We start from the raw sequence: 16,644 nt of genomic DNA on the forward strand, positions 1-16,644 counted from the left end.
TATCTCTTCTTTTAAATAGAGCTTAGATAAAGCCCTGAGCAACCTGCCTCTTTCTCCTGAGCCCGTCCTTGGCCTAAGTGCCCTGGAATAAAGGGCATTGTCGTCTCTATGCTTCTTCATGGACTAACCATTCGCTGAGCTTAGAAGGAATAATAGAAGACCAGCAATTGAAAAATATAAAACTTAAAATACACACAAAAGCTTCGGTCAGAAAGAAACGCCTGGAATCAGAAAATGAATTTTTAAAAATACTTAACTTCAGTGAATTTACTTTGATTTGGAGAGTCTTCCGGATTAGACTGTGTGCTCTGTTAGGGAGAGGCTGTTACTGCTCGCCGGTGTGTCCCATCGTGTGGCACACTGCCTGTCCCATGGCCACCAGGGAGTGTTGGTCGAGTGAGTGGATGAATATTTAGGGTAAATGCAGCGAGCCTTTTGCCTCCCTCCCCCAACAAGAAATAACTGTCCTACAAGTGACACTGCCGTGGCAGTTTCATGAAGAGAGTCTGGCCGCGGGCAGCTACGCCAGGCTTTTCTTCCGGCCCCTCTATCTCTTCCCCTAAGCAGAGGTCCAGCCTGAATGGAGAAGAGTAGTTGCCCTCTTAACCACTCTTGCTTCTCCGTGTCCTCTGCCTGTATTTCCCTTCTGCTTTATCTGCAGTGTTTGCTCCTCCATCAAGGACCAGGTCAGACGCTGTCTCTGGAGCTTTTCTAGTGCCTCCAGCTGAGAGGAAGCTGTGCCCTCCCGGCATTCGCGTTTTCCTTCATAACAGAGACTGAGCTTGGTCGTCACTCTGTCTCCCACGTTGTCCGCCTCAGGGTCTTGAACATAGAATTCAGTAAATAATTATGGAATTAAGGACTGAATGATCATTTGTGGTGGTCTACTTGGGATGTTAACAGTGGTATAAATTGTTGCATGGAAATTTGTAATTTACACACAGTGTGCCAGTGAAAGAAAGAATTCTTTTCTGCTTTATTTTATGCCCTTACTTACTTGGTTCATTTTGTATCTTTGAGTCTTTCAACATTTTAGGGGGACATGTCATTGAAAACACTTTCTCAAGACACTCTTTGAGTCTGGCTCTTAGGAAAATAACTGCCTCCATCCATGTGTTCCAGTGGCCTTCAAATGCAGCTGGAAGTGGGGAGGGTTACAGCTTCCTGCAAGAGCCTGGAATCCTGACCTGTTATTGAAGACGGCCCCCTTCTGTACCCCTGCGCATAAATAGAAGCAGACCCTGATTTGGTGCTGGAATAACATGAAGTTGGAGGCAGACTGGGTGGCCTGGCTGTTGGAGCCAGAATTCCCATTTACGTTAAGAGTGGTTCTGGACCATTTTGAATTACTGACTCATTCAGCTCTGCAGAGGGGCCAGAGTAAAAAAATACGCATCCAGTCCCTTGAGGCTAAGTATCCAGGTTGGAAATCCACCAGGATCACTTTGAAAATTGTCACAGAAACAAGCAATTGTGCAAAGGTCTTCGAGAGTTAGAAAGGCCACTGTGTAGTGAGGCATCATTCCCCGATCACCTTGTTCTGAAAATAAGGGTTTAAATTTGAGGACTGGCACATAGGGGCACATGAGGTCCCATGGCTGCCACTCTCCCATCCACGCGGAGCTCTGCCTGTACCCAGCAGGGTGGCAGTGCCAGCTTTCCGGTTCTGAGGGACCCTGTGCTGTAGGTGTCAGTGCAGATCACATTTCACGCATCGCGGGAGTAGTTCTCACACATCTAAATTGTCTCCTAAATCGAACTGTTTCATTACTTTAAAAACTTTTTATTGGAGAATAACAGAAGTATGGAAAAGTCTTAAGTGTATATGACCAGTTAAATTTTCATAGATTTTATTTTTTATTTTAAAGGGTGTATTGAGAATTAATCCAAAGAAGTTTCATGAAGCCTTCATTCCTTCCCCGGTAAGTTCAATAACTTTATAATAAACTTAATGTCACATTTAATTTTTTAGATGTGCCCTGAAACCGAAATCATATATTCTAACCAAAAAGCCAAGTAGTAAAACAAAATTGAGGATGGGCAAGGATTTGTTTCAAATTTAAATAAACAAAATTTGCCTTTGGTTAACAAGCCTTTCTGCTAGTCTTAAAATCACACTTCAAATGAAAGGGATGGCATTTGTTACCAGGCGGCGGAGAGCAGCTGAACCCATGCAGACACCCACCCATTCGTGTAATTGGACGCCCTTGGTTTATAGCTTAAAAGGATTTATGGGTTTTCCACTGATTTAAGTTAATCTTTCCTAAACAAATATGCTATCTACTTTCGATCTACTGTATGAGCTAATCTGCAAATTTGTCCAAAAATAATACGTAATGCTTTTCCTTGGGAGGGGGGTGGCCAGAGTTTCTCACTTCGCTTTTCTGCAGGTGATAGGACTCAGTACGAGGCCCTTTATCATTGGGTGTTTATACCCTTCCTTCTGTTCATGACTCATGTTAACAGGCTCTGTCCTGTTAAGGTAAGTTCACTCTGACATGCAGTTAGCTGCAGGTCTCTGAATAAGGCTTACTTGTGCAAAGCTGGGAGAGCTGTGTTCTTACATTCCTGACCTGACTTTTCCAGGACGCCATAAATAGGATAACCATAGAATTATAAATTTTTCAAAGCAGAAGAGACCGTAGGAACAAACTTTTGCTTGTAGATGAGGAAATGGAATCCATACGCGTATATTGCAGTTAACGTAGTCCATTATGTTAAATGACAGGTTTAGTGAGTATACAAGCTCAGTCACGTACTTCATAGGTGTTATTTTGTTATTGCTACAGTAACCTTAAGACCTATTCTCAACAAGGTCGGGTTAGTCCATTTTTCCGCTTGTTCCCCGGAAGCCGAGGATTTACGTTTGTATCTCAAGTTCATGTCTTACCCACTGGATTAGATAAAAAGTGCTACTGACACGTCACATTGTTCTCTCTGAGTCCTATTTCGTTCCTGTGACAGAAAGTGGTCTATATGCTCCCCTTGGTACTTGGGTTGTAGAATTGAAGGTCAGCTCTGAAATAGTAACTTAGCTGCAGGAGCAGTTCCGTCATACAGCGGAAGCAGTTTCCATGGGTGTTACATTCCAGAGTTTGCTCAGAAGGTGAAAGTCACAGTCAGTAATCATAAGAATTACCCATGAAAGTCTCTTAGTATGCCATATTAGAGACAGATAAACCGTCACAGTAAGTCCTGCATAATCAGCGTTTTCTCCACGTTAAAAAGAATGACTCTTTGCTGGCATGCCAGTTGCAGCAGCTCGGTTATATTAGGGGCCCCGGTGTGTGAGAAACATGGATTTTTCAGCATGAGAATCTCACCCAGTGCAGGAAGGAATTCATCCTGAGAGGCACCTGGGAACTGAGCAGAGTTCACTTCTCCCTTCTGTGCTCACTGAGGCTTGTTCTCACTGAATGGAATGATTAGGAAAACTTAACACAGCATTTTGAAAACGTTACAGCTCGCTTTCTCTTCCCTGACTACACGTTATTGAATTTCCCTAAGTTAGATCCCTGTTAGGATGGCTTCTGACAAGTGTGGGGCCAGGACAAAAGTACAAACAGGCACACATACCGCGCATTAAATATTGAAAAGTTATAAATCACATTAACAAAAAGTTAAGTAAAATACATTCAGGACAAATAAAATCTATTTCTTGCCAATATACCTCCATGTACCTGGGTTCAAATGTAGATTTCTCGGATTCCTTGGAACTCTGTGCTGAAAAGTGGCTGCATGTGGGGGGCGGAGGGGGCGGGGTCTATCCCTGGCCTGTCCCTCTTCCCTTTCCAATCCTGGCTTCCTGTCCCCTCTTTGCTGCCCACCCCCATTCAGCGAGGGCCCTTGTGTACACCCGTGTGGGCATCTTATCCCACTGTCCAGGCTCTATCAGTAGAAATACTGACCCTTTAGCCACCTGTCAAATCCAGGGGGTGCCACCTGTGATGTGGTTTGCCTTTGGGAAGGTTCCTGTATATGCCCTGGAAGTGGGCTTGGGGCTGAATATAAATGGGGACAATCATGCGCGTGGCCCTGAGATCGCCATACCTGATGGGGAGGGGTGTGGCTGGAGCAGAGGTCCTAACAGTGTGGGGCAGGTCTAGGTTCCATGTGATTGACATTTGCAGTCGATGTGTTGCCACCGTTTAATCTGGTGTGTTCAGGGCAGTTCAGTAGCAGAAGTTACTGATGTTTCAAAAGCTCAAATTGTTCTACTTGAAATTGTATTCCTGGCATGTCCTATGTAGAATTTTTTTAGACTGTTGTGATTTTAGGATTGGCTTATTTCTATACCTCTTTTATACTCCTGTCTGGCCACTGGTGGAGTAGTAATATTGTTACAGAGGGAGAAAAAATGCTAAGCGATTCACCTCTAAGTAATTCAGGACAGACTGTAACAGCTCTGTCAAAGCCCATTTAAAGTGACTGTAGATACCCTGGTTTTGGACCCTGGAACAATCCTGCATTCTAGTTTTGTGGGTTTTTGGGTCCGTTTCAGGTTTTAGAAGCATTCTCGAAAGCAATTGAAGAGGGAGATAGTAGAGGCAATACATTACATGTAGATAAATCCCATCACTGGTCTGGATTTCTGAGTAGACACAGCTCACATCCATGTCTAGTGTGAACTTGCGTGAGCTGCAGAGATGCTCACTGGTAGACTAGGAGGTAGGAGGCCAGGACCAGGGCCTATGTGTCACCGTCCCTGCTTTGGCAGGAGAAGAAGGACAAGAGTTGGTATCAAGGAATATGTAGCCTCTGCTCTGCCACTAAGACAGAGAGAAGTTTCCTTATTTGTAAAATGAGGGGGTGGGTTAAATATTGTCTGATGTTTCTTACAACTTTACAATTCTAGTTTTTGGAGAGACAAAAATAGACTAGATTAGATGAAAATGTATAGGTTTATTCCTCACAGACTCTAAAGATGATTGAGAACTTACACAATGTCATTTGTTATGTTAAAATGTCTACTTAAGTCTAGGCTAGGAATAGTGAGTTGACCATCAGGTTTAAAAAAGTACTTTGTTTTTGGGGAACTTGACTCAGATTTATTATAATTTCTACTGATAGAAAGTTGATTTTCATTTTCTTACGACAAACCCAAAATACGTGGGATATGTATGCCGGCCAGTCTCCTGGGGTTCTCAGTAAAAGTAAGCTATAGACTTAGAGGCAAACCAAGATACTTTGATGTTATTGAGATGCCTCTTTATCCTATTCGGGGATAAGATAAAGAGGAGAAATGGACCCAGTGTAAAACCTGGCTTTTTACAAAAAGCATAGTTTCCATTCTGAATTATCTTGGTGCAGAATTGCAGTAGCAATATTACTACTCCACCAGTGTAACTAGACATGGATGTGAGCTGTGTCTACTCAGAAATCCAGACCAGTGATGGGATTTATCTACATGTAATTTATTGCCTCTACTATCTCCCTCTTCTATAATGTTTTGGTGCATCTTGTCACGGGAGGCAATCTTTGCACGTTTGTGGAATTTATTTCTGGTCCAAAAGGATCTGTTCCATTGATGAGAGATGCTATGACCATTATGGCATCCTTGGGTTGTCTTCCCCCTTCCAGCCTCCTGTGTATTTAGTTAGATTATCCCCAGACGCCTGTTGATTTCCTCCAGGGTTGTTTATTATACGTTATCCTATTTTTCTATTCTGTCTGATGGCTAAAGCAAGTCTTCTGGCATTCAGAGGAAAGGCTGAACCCTTTGGCCTTAAAAAGTGGTTAAGAGGATGACTCAGACTTTTAATATTGAGGTGTTCCCAAGTTTAATATCTTTAAAGTAAGAGATTCAGCAATAGATACAGGCTTCTGAATGAATCAAGGACGAGATGAGTAGTGATGCAATATCTATGAATTTGTGTGTTGTCTGAGGTTCCACTCAGCCCTGCTTTTCTTGGTTTCTGGGGATAGAAACGTGACAAATCAGCATCTTATCATCCTGAATCTCTGTGCTGTCTAAGGGCGGTGCAACTGCTTACGATGGGGCATCTCAGTGCCTGTTTTGACACATGATAGTGGGTAGCATGACCTACATACAGACAGCTCTCTTTTCATTCTTAGGAAGTGGGAGAGATCCCATTGCTTTATACCTTGCAGAAGGCAGTGACTGGCGATGTGATGGCAGACTTCAGCTGTTCACTCTCCGCTTACTGGTTGCCTTTTCCTTATTTCTCTGAGAAGCTTGTCTTGAGGTCAACTACAGTAATGGTTCAGTCTTTGTGGCTAACACGGTAGCAGTTCCTCGGGGACTCGGGTGGGTCAGGTTTGGCAACGTGTGCAGGCCACAGCTGCCAGCCCATGGCTAGATTGGAAGTTGAACAGAAAGACTTCTAAAAGATCTCTAATGGTTTGTAACTGGAAACCATAAAAATTGCTGAGTGTCTAAAATCCCATGGCGGCGGGGAGGAGAGGTTGGTGAATTTGGAATGCTAATTTTAACATTAAAATGTCATAGTAATCACCTGCAGTCTGTTGAGTGTTAAATGTATTTTATATCAAATGCCTGTTAGAAAAGTTTGCGTTTCCAAGCCTGTTTGCCATTACCTCCTTTAAGAAAAAGTAACATTTTACTTCTGTCATCTTCTGAAAAGAAGCATATCGTATAAATTTTTGGAAGGATGAAAGGATAAAGAGTGCATGTTTGCACGTTTGTTGATGAAACAGTTTGAAAATCCTTCACTTTGTTATGGAACCTTGCTGTTGAAGTCATGCTTTTGCTTAGCTGTCTTTTCCAAGTAAGTGTTTTTGTGGAGTAATTTGCCTTAATAGGAAGATTCTAGCATGAATTTAAGTTTAGCAGCTGATACCTGGGGAGTTCACGGGGGCTACACTGCATGAAGGAGGTTGTTTGTGATCGAGGATGCAGATGTCCGTGCCTTGTTGTGTTGACAGTTGGGAATTCACCCGCTCCTAAGTGGTGCGAGACGTGGGCTCAGAGAATGCTCCATGCATCTCACTTTACGTCCCTGTCCTTTTCTTCTTTGCCTTCCACGTAGGTCTCCATAAAAACGACCACAGTTTGCTTTCTCTGCTGCTTTCCTGGGGGGAGTATGATTTTGCTGGTTTCCTCTTAGAGAACTTACATTCCAGGGCTGGTTGCTGCTCCGGCTCTCAGTTGGGTTTCTTGGGGCATTCTATGTTGTTGCTCTGTTTTCTTGCAAACCTTCTATTTCTCATCCTTACCCTTATTTTAAAAAAAGAAAAATCAGCTTATGTAGAAAAGAGATCATGGTTCATTTTATTTAAAACAAAAAAGGATAACCTAAGGATAACGTACTTCTTTCTTATTTCAGTTATGAAAGCATGCAATCCCAGTTTTTTTGCTTTATGTGTTTTTGTTTGTTTTAAGCCTGCCCGTAGCAGATCTTCTCTTATTTGGTGATTCATTTTTAACATTCTTTTTATCTGCTGTTCCATGTCCATCAGTATTTCTATTCGTTGCAAAGAGACTGACTCTCTCTAGGTCTTCCTGTGGCTACGGTATGTACGAGTGTTCCTGTGAAGTTAGTGGGCACATTGTAGAGTCTCCCGTTTTTAAACGAAGGAAGTAATTTCTGGTTCCAAACCTTGGGACGCTGACTGTTTTCTTTCTTCAACATAGGATGGTGATCGAGACATTTTTATTGACGGGGTCGTTGCTCGTAATAGAGCCTTGAATGGGGATCTGGTGGTCGTGAAGCTGCTTCCAGAGGAGCAATGGAAGGTGAGTCGAATTTTCCTTTTCTAATTATAGACTTCTCAGGGCCTTTTTGCATTCCAGGGTGCATCAGTAAGCATCATAAAGGATGCAGTTATGGATCCCAAAGGGCACAGAATGCTTGGGAGTAGAAGCATCTGGTGAGCAGACACAGAACTGTGTGAGCTGTTCTCCTTGCTTTCTCCCCTGTGAACTGTCTGTCTTCCCTGTCACACACCTTGTAAATGATATGACTTCTCTGTGCCTCAATTGCCTCATCCGTGAAATGGGAATAATCACAGTACCTAACTCATTGGTTTGTCATGAGCATTAAATGAGAATACCTGTAAAAATCTTAGAATGGTGCCTGATCAATGGTAACAGCTCAAGAAGTGCTAGTTCTTTTTATTAGTTTGCCCAGAAATGTGGGAAGGGTGACCTTATACCAGAGCTTTGTTGAGGCATCGGTTAAACTCTTTTTTATGTGACAGGGCTAGAGAATTGAGGTAGACCTCTGTGCCAGGGATTTGTAGGGCACAGGGAAACCAGTCATGGTCAAGATGACGTAGTTCTTACCCTCACAGAGCTGTTAGTCTGGTGGGAACTGCAGGTAGGGAGAGACAGATACCAATCACATTTATACAGAGTTGAGGAGAATTTTGATAAATGCTGTGAAGTGAAGTGCAGAGTGTTTTATAAGAGTGAATGATCCTAATCCAGAGCAGCCCACGCCCGTGTTCCTGCCAGTTCTGGGTATAGTCTCCTCCCGTTGATTCCTTGAAAGCACAGCTAAGGGTTGGCTCCGGGTCCTAGGAACACAGACTGATTTAGTTTACTTCCTCTTTTCTTAAAGCATCATTTAGCACAGTGTTTACCAGGGCCACGTGGATGAGAGGGATGCATTAGGGCCATGTCAAACCAAAGGAACTATTGCTAGAGGTCATTGATGGAGCAAAGAGCACATTATAGGACGATGGGCCAAAGGAAGACAAGAAAGATGGTGGCTTCCTTTGACTTTAAGGGTGATCATGGGTAGGATTGAAAGAAACGGAAGAGCCGTTAGCAAGTCGGTGAGTCTACCGCTAACCAGAACAGGTATGAAGGGCTGACTGTGAAAGAGTGGGAATGGAGTGCATACAGTAGAGCACGTGTGGAACTCTGCAAAGCTTGCGTAAAGAGCAAGGCCAAGCTGCCTGGCATCCTCGCTGCCCTTGACCGAGGTAGGGGGTGGCTACAGTAAACAAGGGTATGAATGAATAAATTGGTTATTTCCCCCGTTTTTCACCCATTTGAATTTAAGACCAGCAAGCACATTCTTCCTGGTTTTGTCAGAAGCCCTCTTGCATTGGGCAGGAAGCCTAAGAAGATGGGGGTGGGTACCCAGAAGGTGAAGGTGTTTGTTGTTGAGTTCTAGAAGGACAGGTTTAGTACTCGGGCATTCTTGCTTCTGCCTTGGTGCCTTTGCTTATAGACAAAAACCTATACCTGCTTTAAGAGTCAACACAGCAAAGTTGTAATTTTTCCCAAAAGGTCTAATTTTGTGGATTCCTAGGTCACTGGAACTAGTTAAGCAGATAAAAATTTGCAGAAATTCTTATAGCATTCCCACGGTCAAACATTCAGGTTACACACATACGCTTGTTGTTTTTCTAGTTTACAGTTACTGTCTGTAAAGTACTGGCATGGATCCAGAGAAAGGCCTAGACTGGCCAGGAGGACCCTACCTCTGAGGTGCTGGTAGAGTGTGGGCGATGACCGAGGACGGCCGCGGTGTGTGCTGGGCCCTCTGAGGTGTGGAGGTGGCCCAGGGTTCGTCCCTTATTGCTGTTTCTGTGGGGCTCCTAGAGGTCTTCACAGCGGCTGCCTGGCAATTGCTTTTGAGCTTCAAGTCAGCCCCATTAGCTGTGTCTCTGAGGACTCACTAGAGTGAGTATTTCACAGCTTCCCATTGTGAAGCGGGGAGCTCTGTTGATGGCAGCCCACCTGTGACAGCGGTTGGTGATAGGATCAGACTACAGAGCGGAGAATATTCAGGCTGTCATCAAGAATCCCTGGCGTGTAGACTATAAACATCCCAAAGCATACTGGCCGATTGTATTACAGGTTCGTTCGCACAAAAGCATATTGTTGTCAAAGGAATCTGTAGTCAGTGCTATGAGCAAATGTGAATTAATTGGATTGTTCATCTTCACTTCTTTATACTTGTTGTGCTCACCCCTCTTGGGTATGTAAATAACAGGGCCTCTGGGGTTTTAGGAAAACAACAGTTCTTTTAGCTGTTGTAGTAAACAGTCAATTTATTTCACAGCATGTTTTTTGGCAAAACAGATAGCCGTAAAAGTATCAAGCTGTGAGGCAATAATAAAAAATAATTTGCTCCTATATAACAATTTTAATCTCAGAATCTTCCAGATTTTTAGTATATATGTATTTTTCTTCTTATTATTATAGACATCTAATGAAGGATAATGGGGGGCAAATAATAGTTTCTGCACTTTGTCAATTGGGAAATTAAGTGACTTGTTTGAGCACTTGGAGTTTTTGACAGAACCAGGGAGGTAGCAGAATCCAGATCTTTTGACTTTTAGCTTAATGCTCTTTTCGTGTGTGTGTGTGTGTGTGTGTGTGTGTGTGTGTATTTTTCTAGGCGGAGGGTCTATGACTTTCTTCAGGTTTTCAAAGCTGGGGACATGTCCCCCAAGAGGTTAGGAGCCACGAATCTGATGTTTCTGCCTGGAGCAATGCAGAGCACCCAGTCTGCTCATCCTCCGCACGCCCTACGCTGTGCTACATGCTGGAGGTAGAGACTCGAAGAGGTTACGAGCTTTGCTCTTCAGGAGCTCGTAGGCCAGATGTGAAGGCGACGGGGAACAGTGGTAGTATGGTTTGCAGGATAGAAAGAGAAATACGTATTGTTATGGAAGCCTCAAACTCGACCTGAGTGAATTGGGGAAGGTTTCCTAGAGGAGGTTACATTTGAACTAAGGTTTAAAGGATGAGAATGAAGCAGGAGAGAGGGTTTGCTTTGCTTTAGGATGAGAGTGATTTGGGCTAAGAATGATTTGGCAAGAGAGGATTGTGAGAATTTCCCCTTCCAGGGAGGCACCTACGGAATATGGCTCACTCTCCCTGCCATGCCACTGCCTGAGTGCTGCAGTCTCTCAGCTGTCCCAGACGCTGGCAGAAGCAGGGGATTCCTGTTCTCCAGGTCCCACCCCCGGGAAGACCAACGTCCGTGGCCCCATTTGGCAGAGATGCTCACGGAATACTGCTCTTTGCAGTATTTATTTGATTTTCTCTCGCGTCTTCGTTCTCTTCCCTTTTCCTTGGCTTTCCTTTCTCCCGTCAAGTTCATCTCTCATACTGTTAAACAACCTGTCCTTCATCCTTTTGTTAACTATGAAAAGCTTATCCTCTTGTTTTCCTTCTCTCAATACTCCAGTTCTTTACACTATGGACAAGCATATGTCAACTGGTGGGTACTGCTGCTGGCTGCTGGCGTTTTAGTGCTGCCTGTGTGCCGGGAGCTGTACTTAGTGCCTCGCAGCATCCTTTAGCTTCCCGTCACCTCTATCCCAGTTTTGTGAATGAGAAACCTGAGGCTTCGCTTACATGTCTTACATACTTAGGGGACATGTAATGAGGGAGTGACAGAGTTGGGATTCAGAGTCACATCTCCTCATTTCACGATCTCTTTGCTATTTGTTAGTCCAGAGACGTAAAGAAGACAGTTATTTGATCTTTAGATAAACATTGTCAGGTATCATCAAAATCGGCATAAGTGCAAACAATAGTAATACATGCTTTAGCATTAGGTAATATTTTGAGTTGCCATCATGGGTAAAGAAGATGAGTCTATCTGTTGAATTGACCAAAGGCCTAGTATTATTTTTAAGAAATAAACAATTTAGAAAAAAATAATTAGAATTCTAGTGGTTGCATCTTAAGACTGGAGAAACATGAAGGCTTCTCATGGCATTCTGGGGCCAGGTGTGGGGACTGCGTCTCAGCCTTACCTACATGCAGGTGCCAAACCCACGGGGCGTGGAGCACAGGTATTCAGAGGGAGGTAGGCAGTTATCATGTGGGAGGTGGGCTAGGCTTCTAATTCCAGAAATGTGGGACTGTCTTATCACAAGCAGACTGGTAGCAGCAGCCACTGGGCTGGGAGTCAAGGGTAGGATTTGATCCTCAGCTAGAACTGGCTAGAGCAGTAATGGGAGCAAAACCAAAGCAGAAGACCAAACCTGAATTCTGGGCCTCTTTTGTTGTGCAAAGGAGACTTGGGAGCCCAGAGTTCAGCTCTGGCATCTTGGATCTGGGAGGTGGGTAAAAGTGAAGGACTCCTACAGGAGGAGCTGAGGTGGTTTAAACAGTGCCCACCATGCTTGACTGGGAGCTAGAGTGCACAGCTTAGTTGATGTAACCATAGTGAGCGGCCCAGAGAAAATCAGTGGCGAAGGCCGATGGGAGCACATTAAAATCAGACTCAATCAGGTGAAACAGGGTGAAACAGAAGTGACTAGCTCAAGAGTCGGGGTGGATTTCAAGGGAAATTTCTACTCATTGGAACTTAGCTTCTACATTTCTGTCTGAATGTTTAAAAATATAGTCAGACAGGCTGGAAGTGACTTGATACATTGACACCCACTGGAAAACTAGATGTGCTTCATTTATCCCCCAGTGTTTGCTGAGCACCTGTGTTGTACTGATAGGATAGAGTGGGAACAAATCAATCAAGCACTCGGTTAGCTAAAGTCCGAATTTCTCTGGGGACAGGATTATTTCACTTAATTTACAACAGAGCAAAGTCTACACACATGAATTAAGGAGGGTGGAGAAGCAGGAATAGTTATTCTGTATTTTCTAACATGTCTGTTATACAGTTACTAAGAAAACTTATTTTTATGCAGAGATACTAATATTTCAGCAAGGGTATAACAGAAGTATGGATGGGTATTTTGGAAGAGATTTGGCACAGAGAGAAAGAAGGAACTTGAGTTTGAAAGAATAAAGGAAGTGCTGATAGGAGTAACTACTCTTGTTCTAAATTAAACAAACAACAAAAAAAATCAAAGTGCACATTTAATCCCTCACTTTCAATGGCTGTTCCAAACCTTCTTATGGTCACATGAAATTGGTCTAGTACAGTAAATTGTTTCCTTTGACAACTAACTTTCCCCTCAAGTGATTGTTTTAAAGTTTTGTCTTCCAAGTTCTTCTTTAAATATGCACCCATCATACTAGATTATATTTAATCCGATCTCTTATATAACCACTATCATTTTGGATTGCTCTCAATTCCAGTGGAATTAGGATTTCTTAGAACTGTTTGGTTTCTTGGCCTGGATGGCAAGCCCAAAAAAGACTTGGAAGGTACTTAATGATGGAGGGCAAGGTCTTTGGAGTTTCTACCCACAGCAGTATGGTAGGTAGGATATACCTCCTGCATGATCAGATTTTCCCCAAATTGTTATATACACAAGTCTATTTTTAACAATCATCTTTTCTTCTTCATTATTGCCAGCTCTGGGATCAAATACTTCAGGTTCTTGCCTGTTTTAAACATGCCTTCAGATCTCTGTAATTCAAATTGAAATGTCTGAAATAAGGAATGTATCATTTAAGGATAGAGTAGCTTATTTGTGCTGGGAAACTCCCAATTAATATTTCAGGATTATTTGCTAGAAAACTAATTCATTCCTCCTTAACTCCATGGAGGTAGTTTGGTGAAATTCACGCTCTTTGTAAGGAAGGAGTTAATGTAGATCAAGTACGTACAACAATGTTGGCATCTTATAAGTGTTCGAGAAATGTCAGAAATTACTATTAGCCTTCTTTGAAATGAGGGCTGAGAGTCATCCTTTGGCCAAGATCACATAATAACTCAAATTTACTATTGCCAGCTCTTGAATGTACCACTGACAGCATTTACTCACAGCAGACATAAAATGGTGATGTAAAATGTTGACGTAATATGTTCCTGTCCCAGTGCGCATTTCTTTGAAGTGTTTGAATTGCTGGACAGTTGTGTGGTAGGTAAGGTCATACTGTGGAACGACGTGGCGTATTTCTTGCTCATGCTCCTTGCCCTTCAGGATCACCTAGGGCTTTGCTTTGTATTATCCTCCCTCCAGAGGCCAGGCTGAATGGAACAGCTGCCATCAGGGTTATTCCCTTTTCCTGTGGCAGAAGAAAACAGAGCCCTTGAGGGCCACATTTAAAATGGCTTTCTCCAGAAGCGACTCCATCGGTTCTGCTCACAACTCACTGGCCAGAACGAGTCACCTGGCCGTACTCAACAACAAATAGCCCAGAGGTTTAGTCCTGCGCGTCTCCAAGCAGGGAGAACAGGATACATCTGGTGAACTACACGAATGACTGTCACGCTGGATTAATTATACATTGCATTCTTGACTAGCCATCTGAAAAGTTGTATGCCGTTGGTCCTTAGGGAGATCAGGCAAAAGCTTGTATATCACTTCCTACAAATTCATTCCTACTAATGAAAAAAGAATTCGGAAGTGCCTGAAAATGCTCTAAGTGGTTGTTAGAATCACCCTTAGTTCTGTAACTCTTGCTTTAAAGTACAGTGCGTGTGACAAAGTAAATTTTTTGATCTTCAAATTAAGATAATGGTGCAGTTTTTCTAAGTGAAAGGCAAGGAGGGAACTGTACTGGCGTTTGTTTGGTAATATTTATAAACCATAAAGAATTTATCCTTGATAGCAGTGTTGTGATATTGTTGCCTGTTACTGCTATTGTTAAATTTGTTTTGTTTTAAAAAATTTCAGTAGATATACCTTATCCTATATTTTACAAAAACTAGTACTGATTTAGGGCATATGCCTAACTGTATTATGAATTTAGGTAACTAAGGTGAGGAGCATGGTAGACTTGGAAGACTACAGATGCTACGTTAGTATTGTGGAGCTTGAAACGTAAGGTAGGAGATAAAGTAGCAGGTGGGGGAGTCACATCAGGAAATGTCTCCACACTGTGGGAAGTTGTGCAGCTGTTGTTGTGTTGGCACTGGGGGGCCATTGAGGACTTTTCAGGAGGGGTGACATGGCCAGATGTGCCTACAGGCACACCTTGTTTTAATGCACTTCGCTTATTGTGCTTCACAGATGTTGTGTTTTTTATAAATGGAAGGCAAGACCCTCCACCAGCAAAAAGCTTATGGTCTTCTTTATTGTGACACTTAGCAGTACTGAGGTGGCCTGGAACCAAACCTGCAGTACCTCTGAGGTGTGCCTGGTGGGAGGGTGGAGGACATAAAAGAAAGGGGCAAAACTGATGGGGGACGGACAAGAAAGTTACCTAACAGAGTCTGAGTGAGAGATGGGAAGAGTCACAGCGGTCATGTAGACTGCAAGGGGAGGAATACAAGACTGGGTAGTAAGATGGGACATGGAGTTTGGGGGTAGGAGGTAAGGGAGACGGAGGAAACTAGGGTGACTTCTACATTTCAGGCCGAGAATTGAAGGGGGAGTTTTTCTGTAAAAGGCCAGATAGTAAATGTTTTAGGCTTTGAAGGTATACAGTTCTGTCACAAGTCCTTAGATCTGCTGTTGTAGCATGAAATCAGCTATGTTCCAAGAAAACTTTATACAAAAACAGCTGGATTGGGCCTGTGAACTGTAGTTTTGCCAACCCCTGTTCTAGAGGCATAGCTAGACCTCATGAAGGACCTTGCGCCTCCTGCCCTACCAGGCAACCCTGTGAGCCCCGCTGCGAACCCCCGTTCTCATCCTTAAACAGCATGGCAGCTGTGCTGCAAAAGGCTTCCCGTTTCAACTCCACCTCAGTAATTAATTCAAGCCTGTAGTGCTGGAGTCTTTGGATTTTGAATCAGAAAAGGTTAGAGTCTCTATCTGTGGATTATTATCTCTCTTGATGGGATTCTGTGTTTTGTTTTTTAGAATTTTCTCTAATAATATGTGTGAACACTGAACTTACAGCCTATTAAGAATTCTAGATGTATTTATCAACATCTTAGATCCTTTTCGATCAGATTAGAAATAGATTCTGCAGATTAACGTTGAAGTAATATTTTTTGGAAGCAGGGGAAATTGAATCGGGAGCGTGTTATCCACCTTAACGTGCTGACATGTAAGGCTCTCTCCTTACTACTGCTTGTTCCAGCTTCATTCAGTTTCCTATCTAGGGTCCCCTCCCTTGTTCTTAAAGCCTTTTCTTTTGCCACTGACTTGAGCAGCAGGTGGCATGCATAGGTGCTTACAGTGGTCAGAGAGAAGAGATGCCGTTCTCCACTCAGTTCTTTTTAAGTACCAAACCAGGCCTGTTGGTGTCACTGGAAAAATTGTCAGGGGGTACAGGAGGACAGCAGTAGGTCAGCGAATGTCAGTGCTCAAGGCAAGTGAGAAAAGATCAGTTTAAAGGGATGAGTGTTAAGGCTACAAACAGCAAGTGAATTCATGGTCAGGAACATGGACTGAATGATTGACATCAATGGTGTAGAATATAGGCTGTCAGCAAGGGGGCGGGGCCAGTCCGCTCGTGCAGCTCCTCCATTAGACTTTTGTTGAATGCTTGCTATAAGCAGGCATCATGCCATCCCTTAGGGATAGAGGCTGGGAGAAGATAGGCAGGATCCGGTTCTGCACCTAAACCACAGAACATAGAAAATTACTTGAGTGACTGTTTTCTCAGTTCTCCCAAAGATGATTCTTAAATAGTGCCATTCTAGATGCAAAGTAGAGAAGTTAATTCATTATGTATAATGGATGCCTTAGTGCAGGGGTGTCCAAACTGCGGCCCACGGGTCAACTGCGGCCCGCAATCCATTTTTAATTGGCCCTCAGCAAATTCCAAAAATATATTTAGTTTACTTAAATAAACCAGGTGAGGCAATACGTACTTCACCTCGAGTGAGTGGCCTGGCTGTTTGTGTATTTCACCGCAGATGACCCTTGGTGAAAAACGTTGAA

The 16,644-nt window shown here is 43.2% G+C and overlaps 1 protein-coding gene across 3 annotated transcripts in view; it reads left to right on the top strand.

Moving 5' to 3' along the window:
- Positions 1 to 16,644, top strand: part of DIS3L2 (DIS3 like 3'-5' exoribonuclease 2) — a 296,388-nt gene that overhangs the window by 51,360 nt on the left and 228,384 nt on the right. For all 3 annotated transcript variants that reach the window (XM_074314980.1, XM_074314986.1, XM_074314989.1), the window contains exons 4-5: positions 1,869 to 1,922; positions 7,616 to 7,717. In XM_074314980.1, coding sequence (XP_074171081.1) covers positions 1,869 to 1,922; positions 7,616 to 7,717 — 156 coding nt within the window. The remainder of the gene's footprint in view (positions 1 to 1,868; positions 1,923 to 7,615; positions 7,718 to 16,644) is intronic.

Source organism: Rhinolophus sinicus, linkage group LG01 (genome assembly GCF_036562045.2).
Source record: "Rhinolophus sinicus isolate RSC01 linkage group LG01, ASM3656204v1, whole genome shotgun sequence".
Lineage (NCBI taxonomy): Eukaryota > Metazoa > Chordata > Mammalia > Chiroptera > Rhinolophidae > Rhinolophus > Rhinolophus sinicus.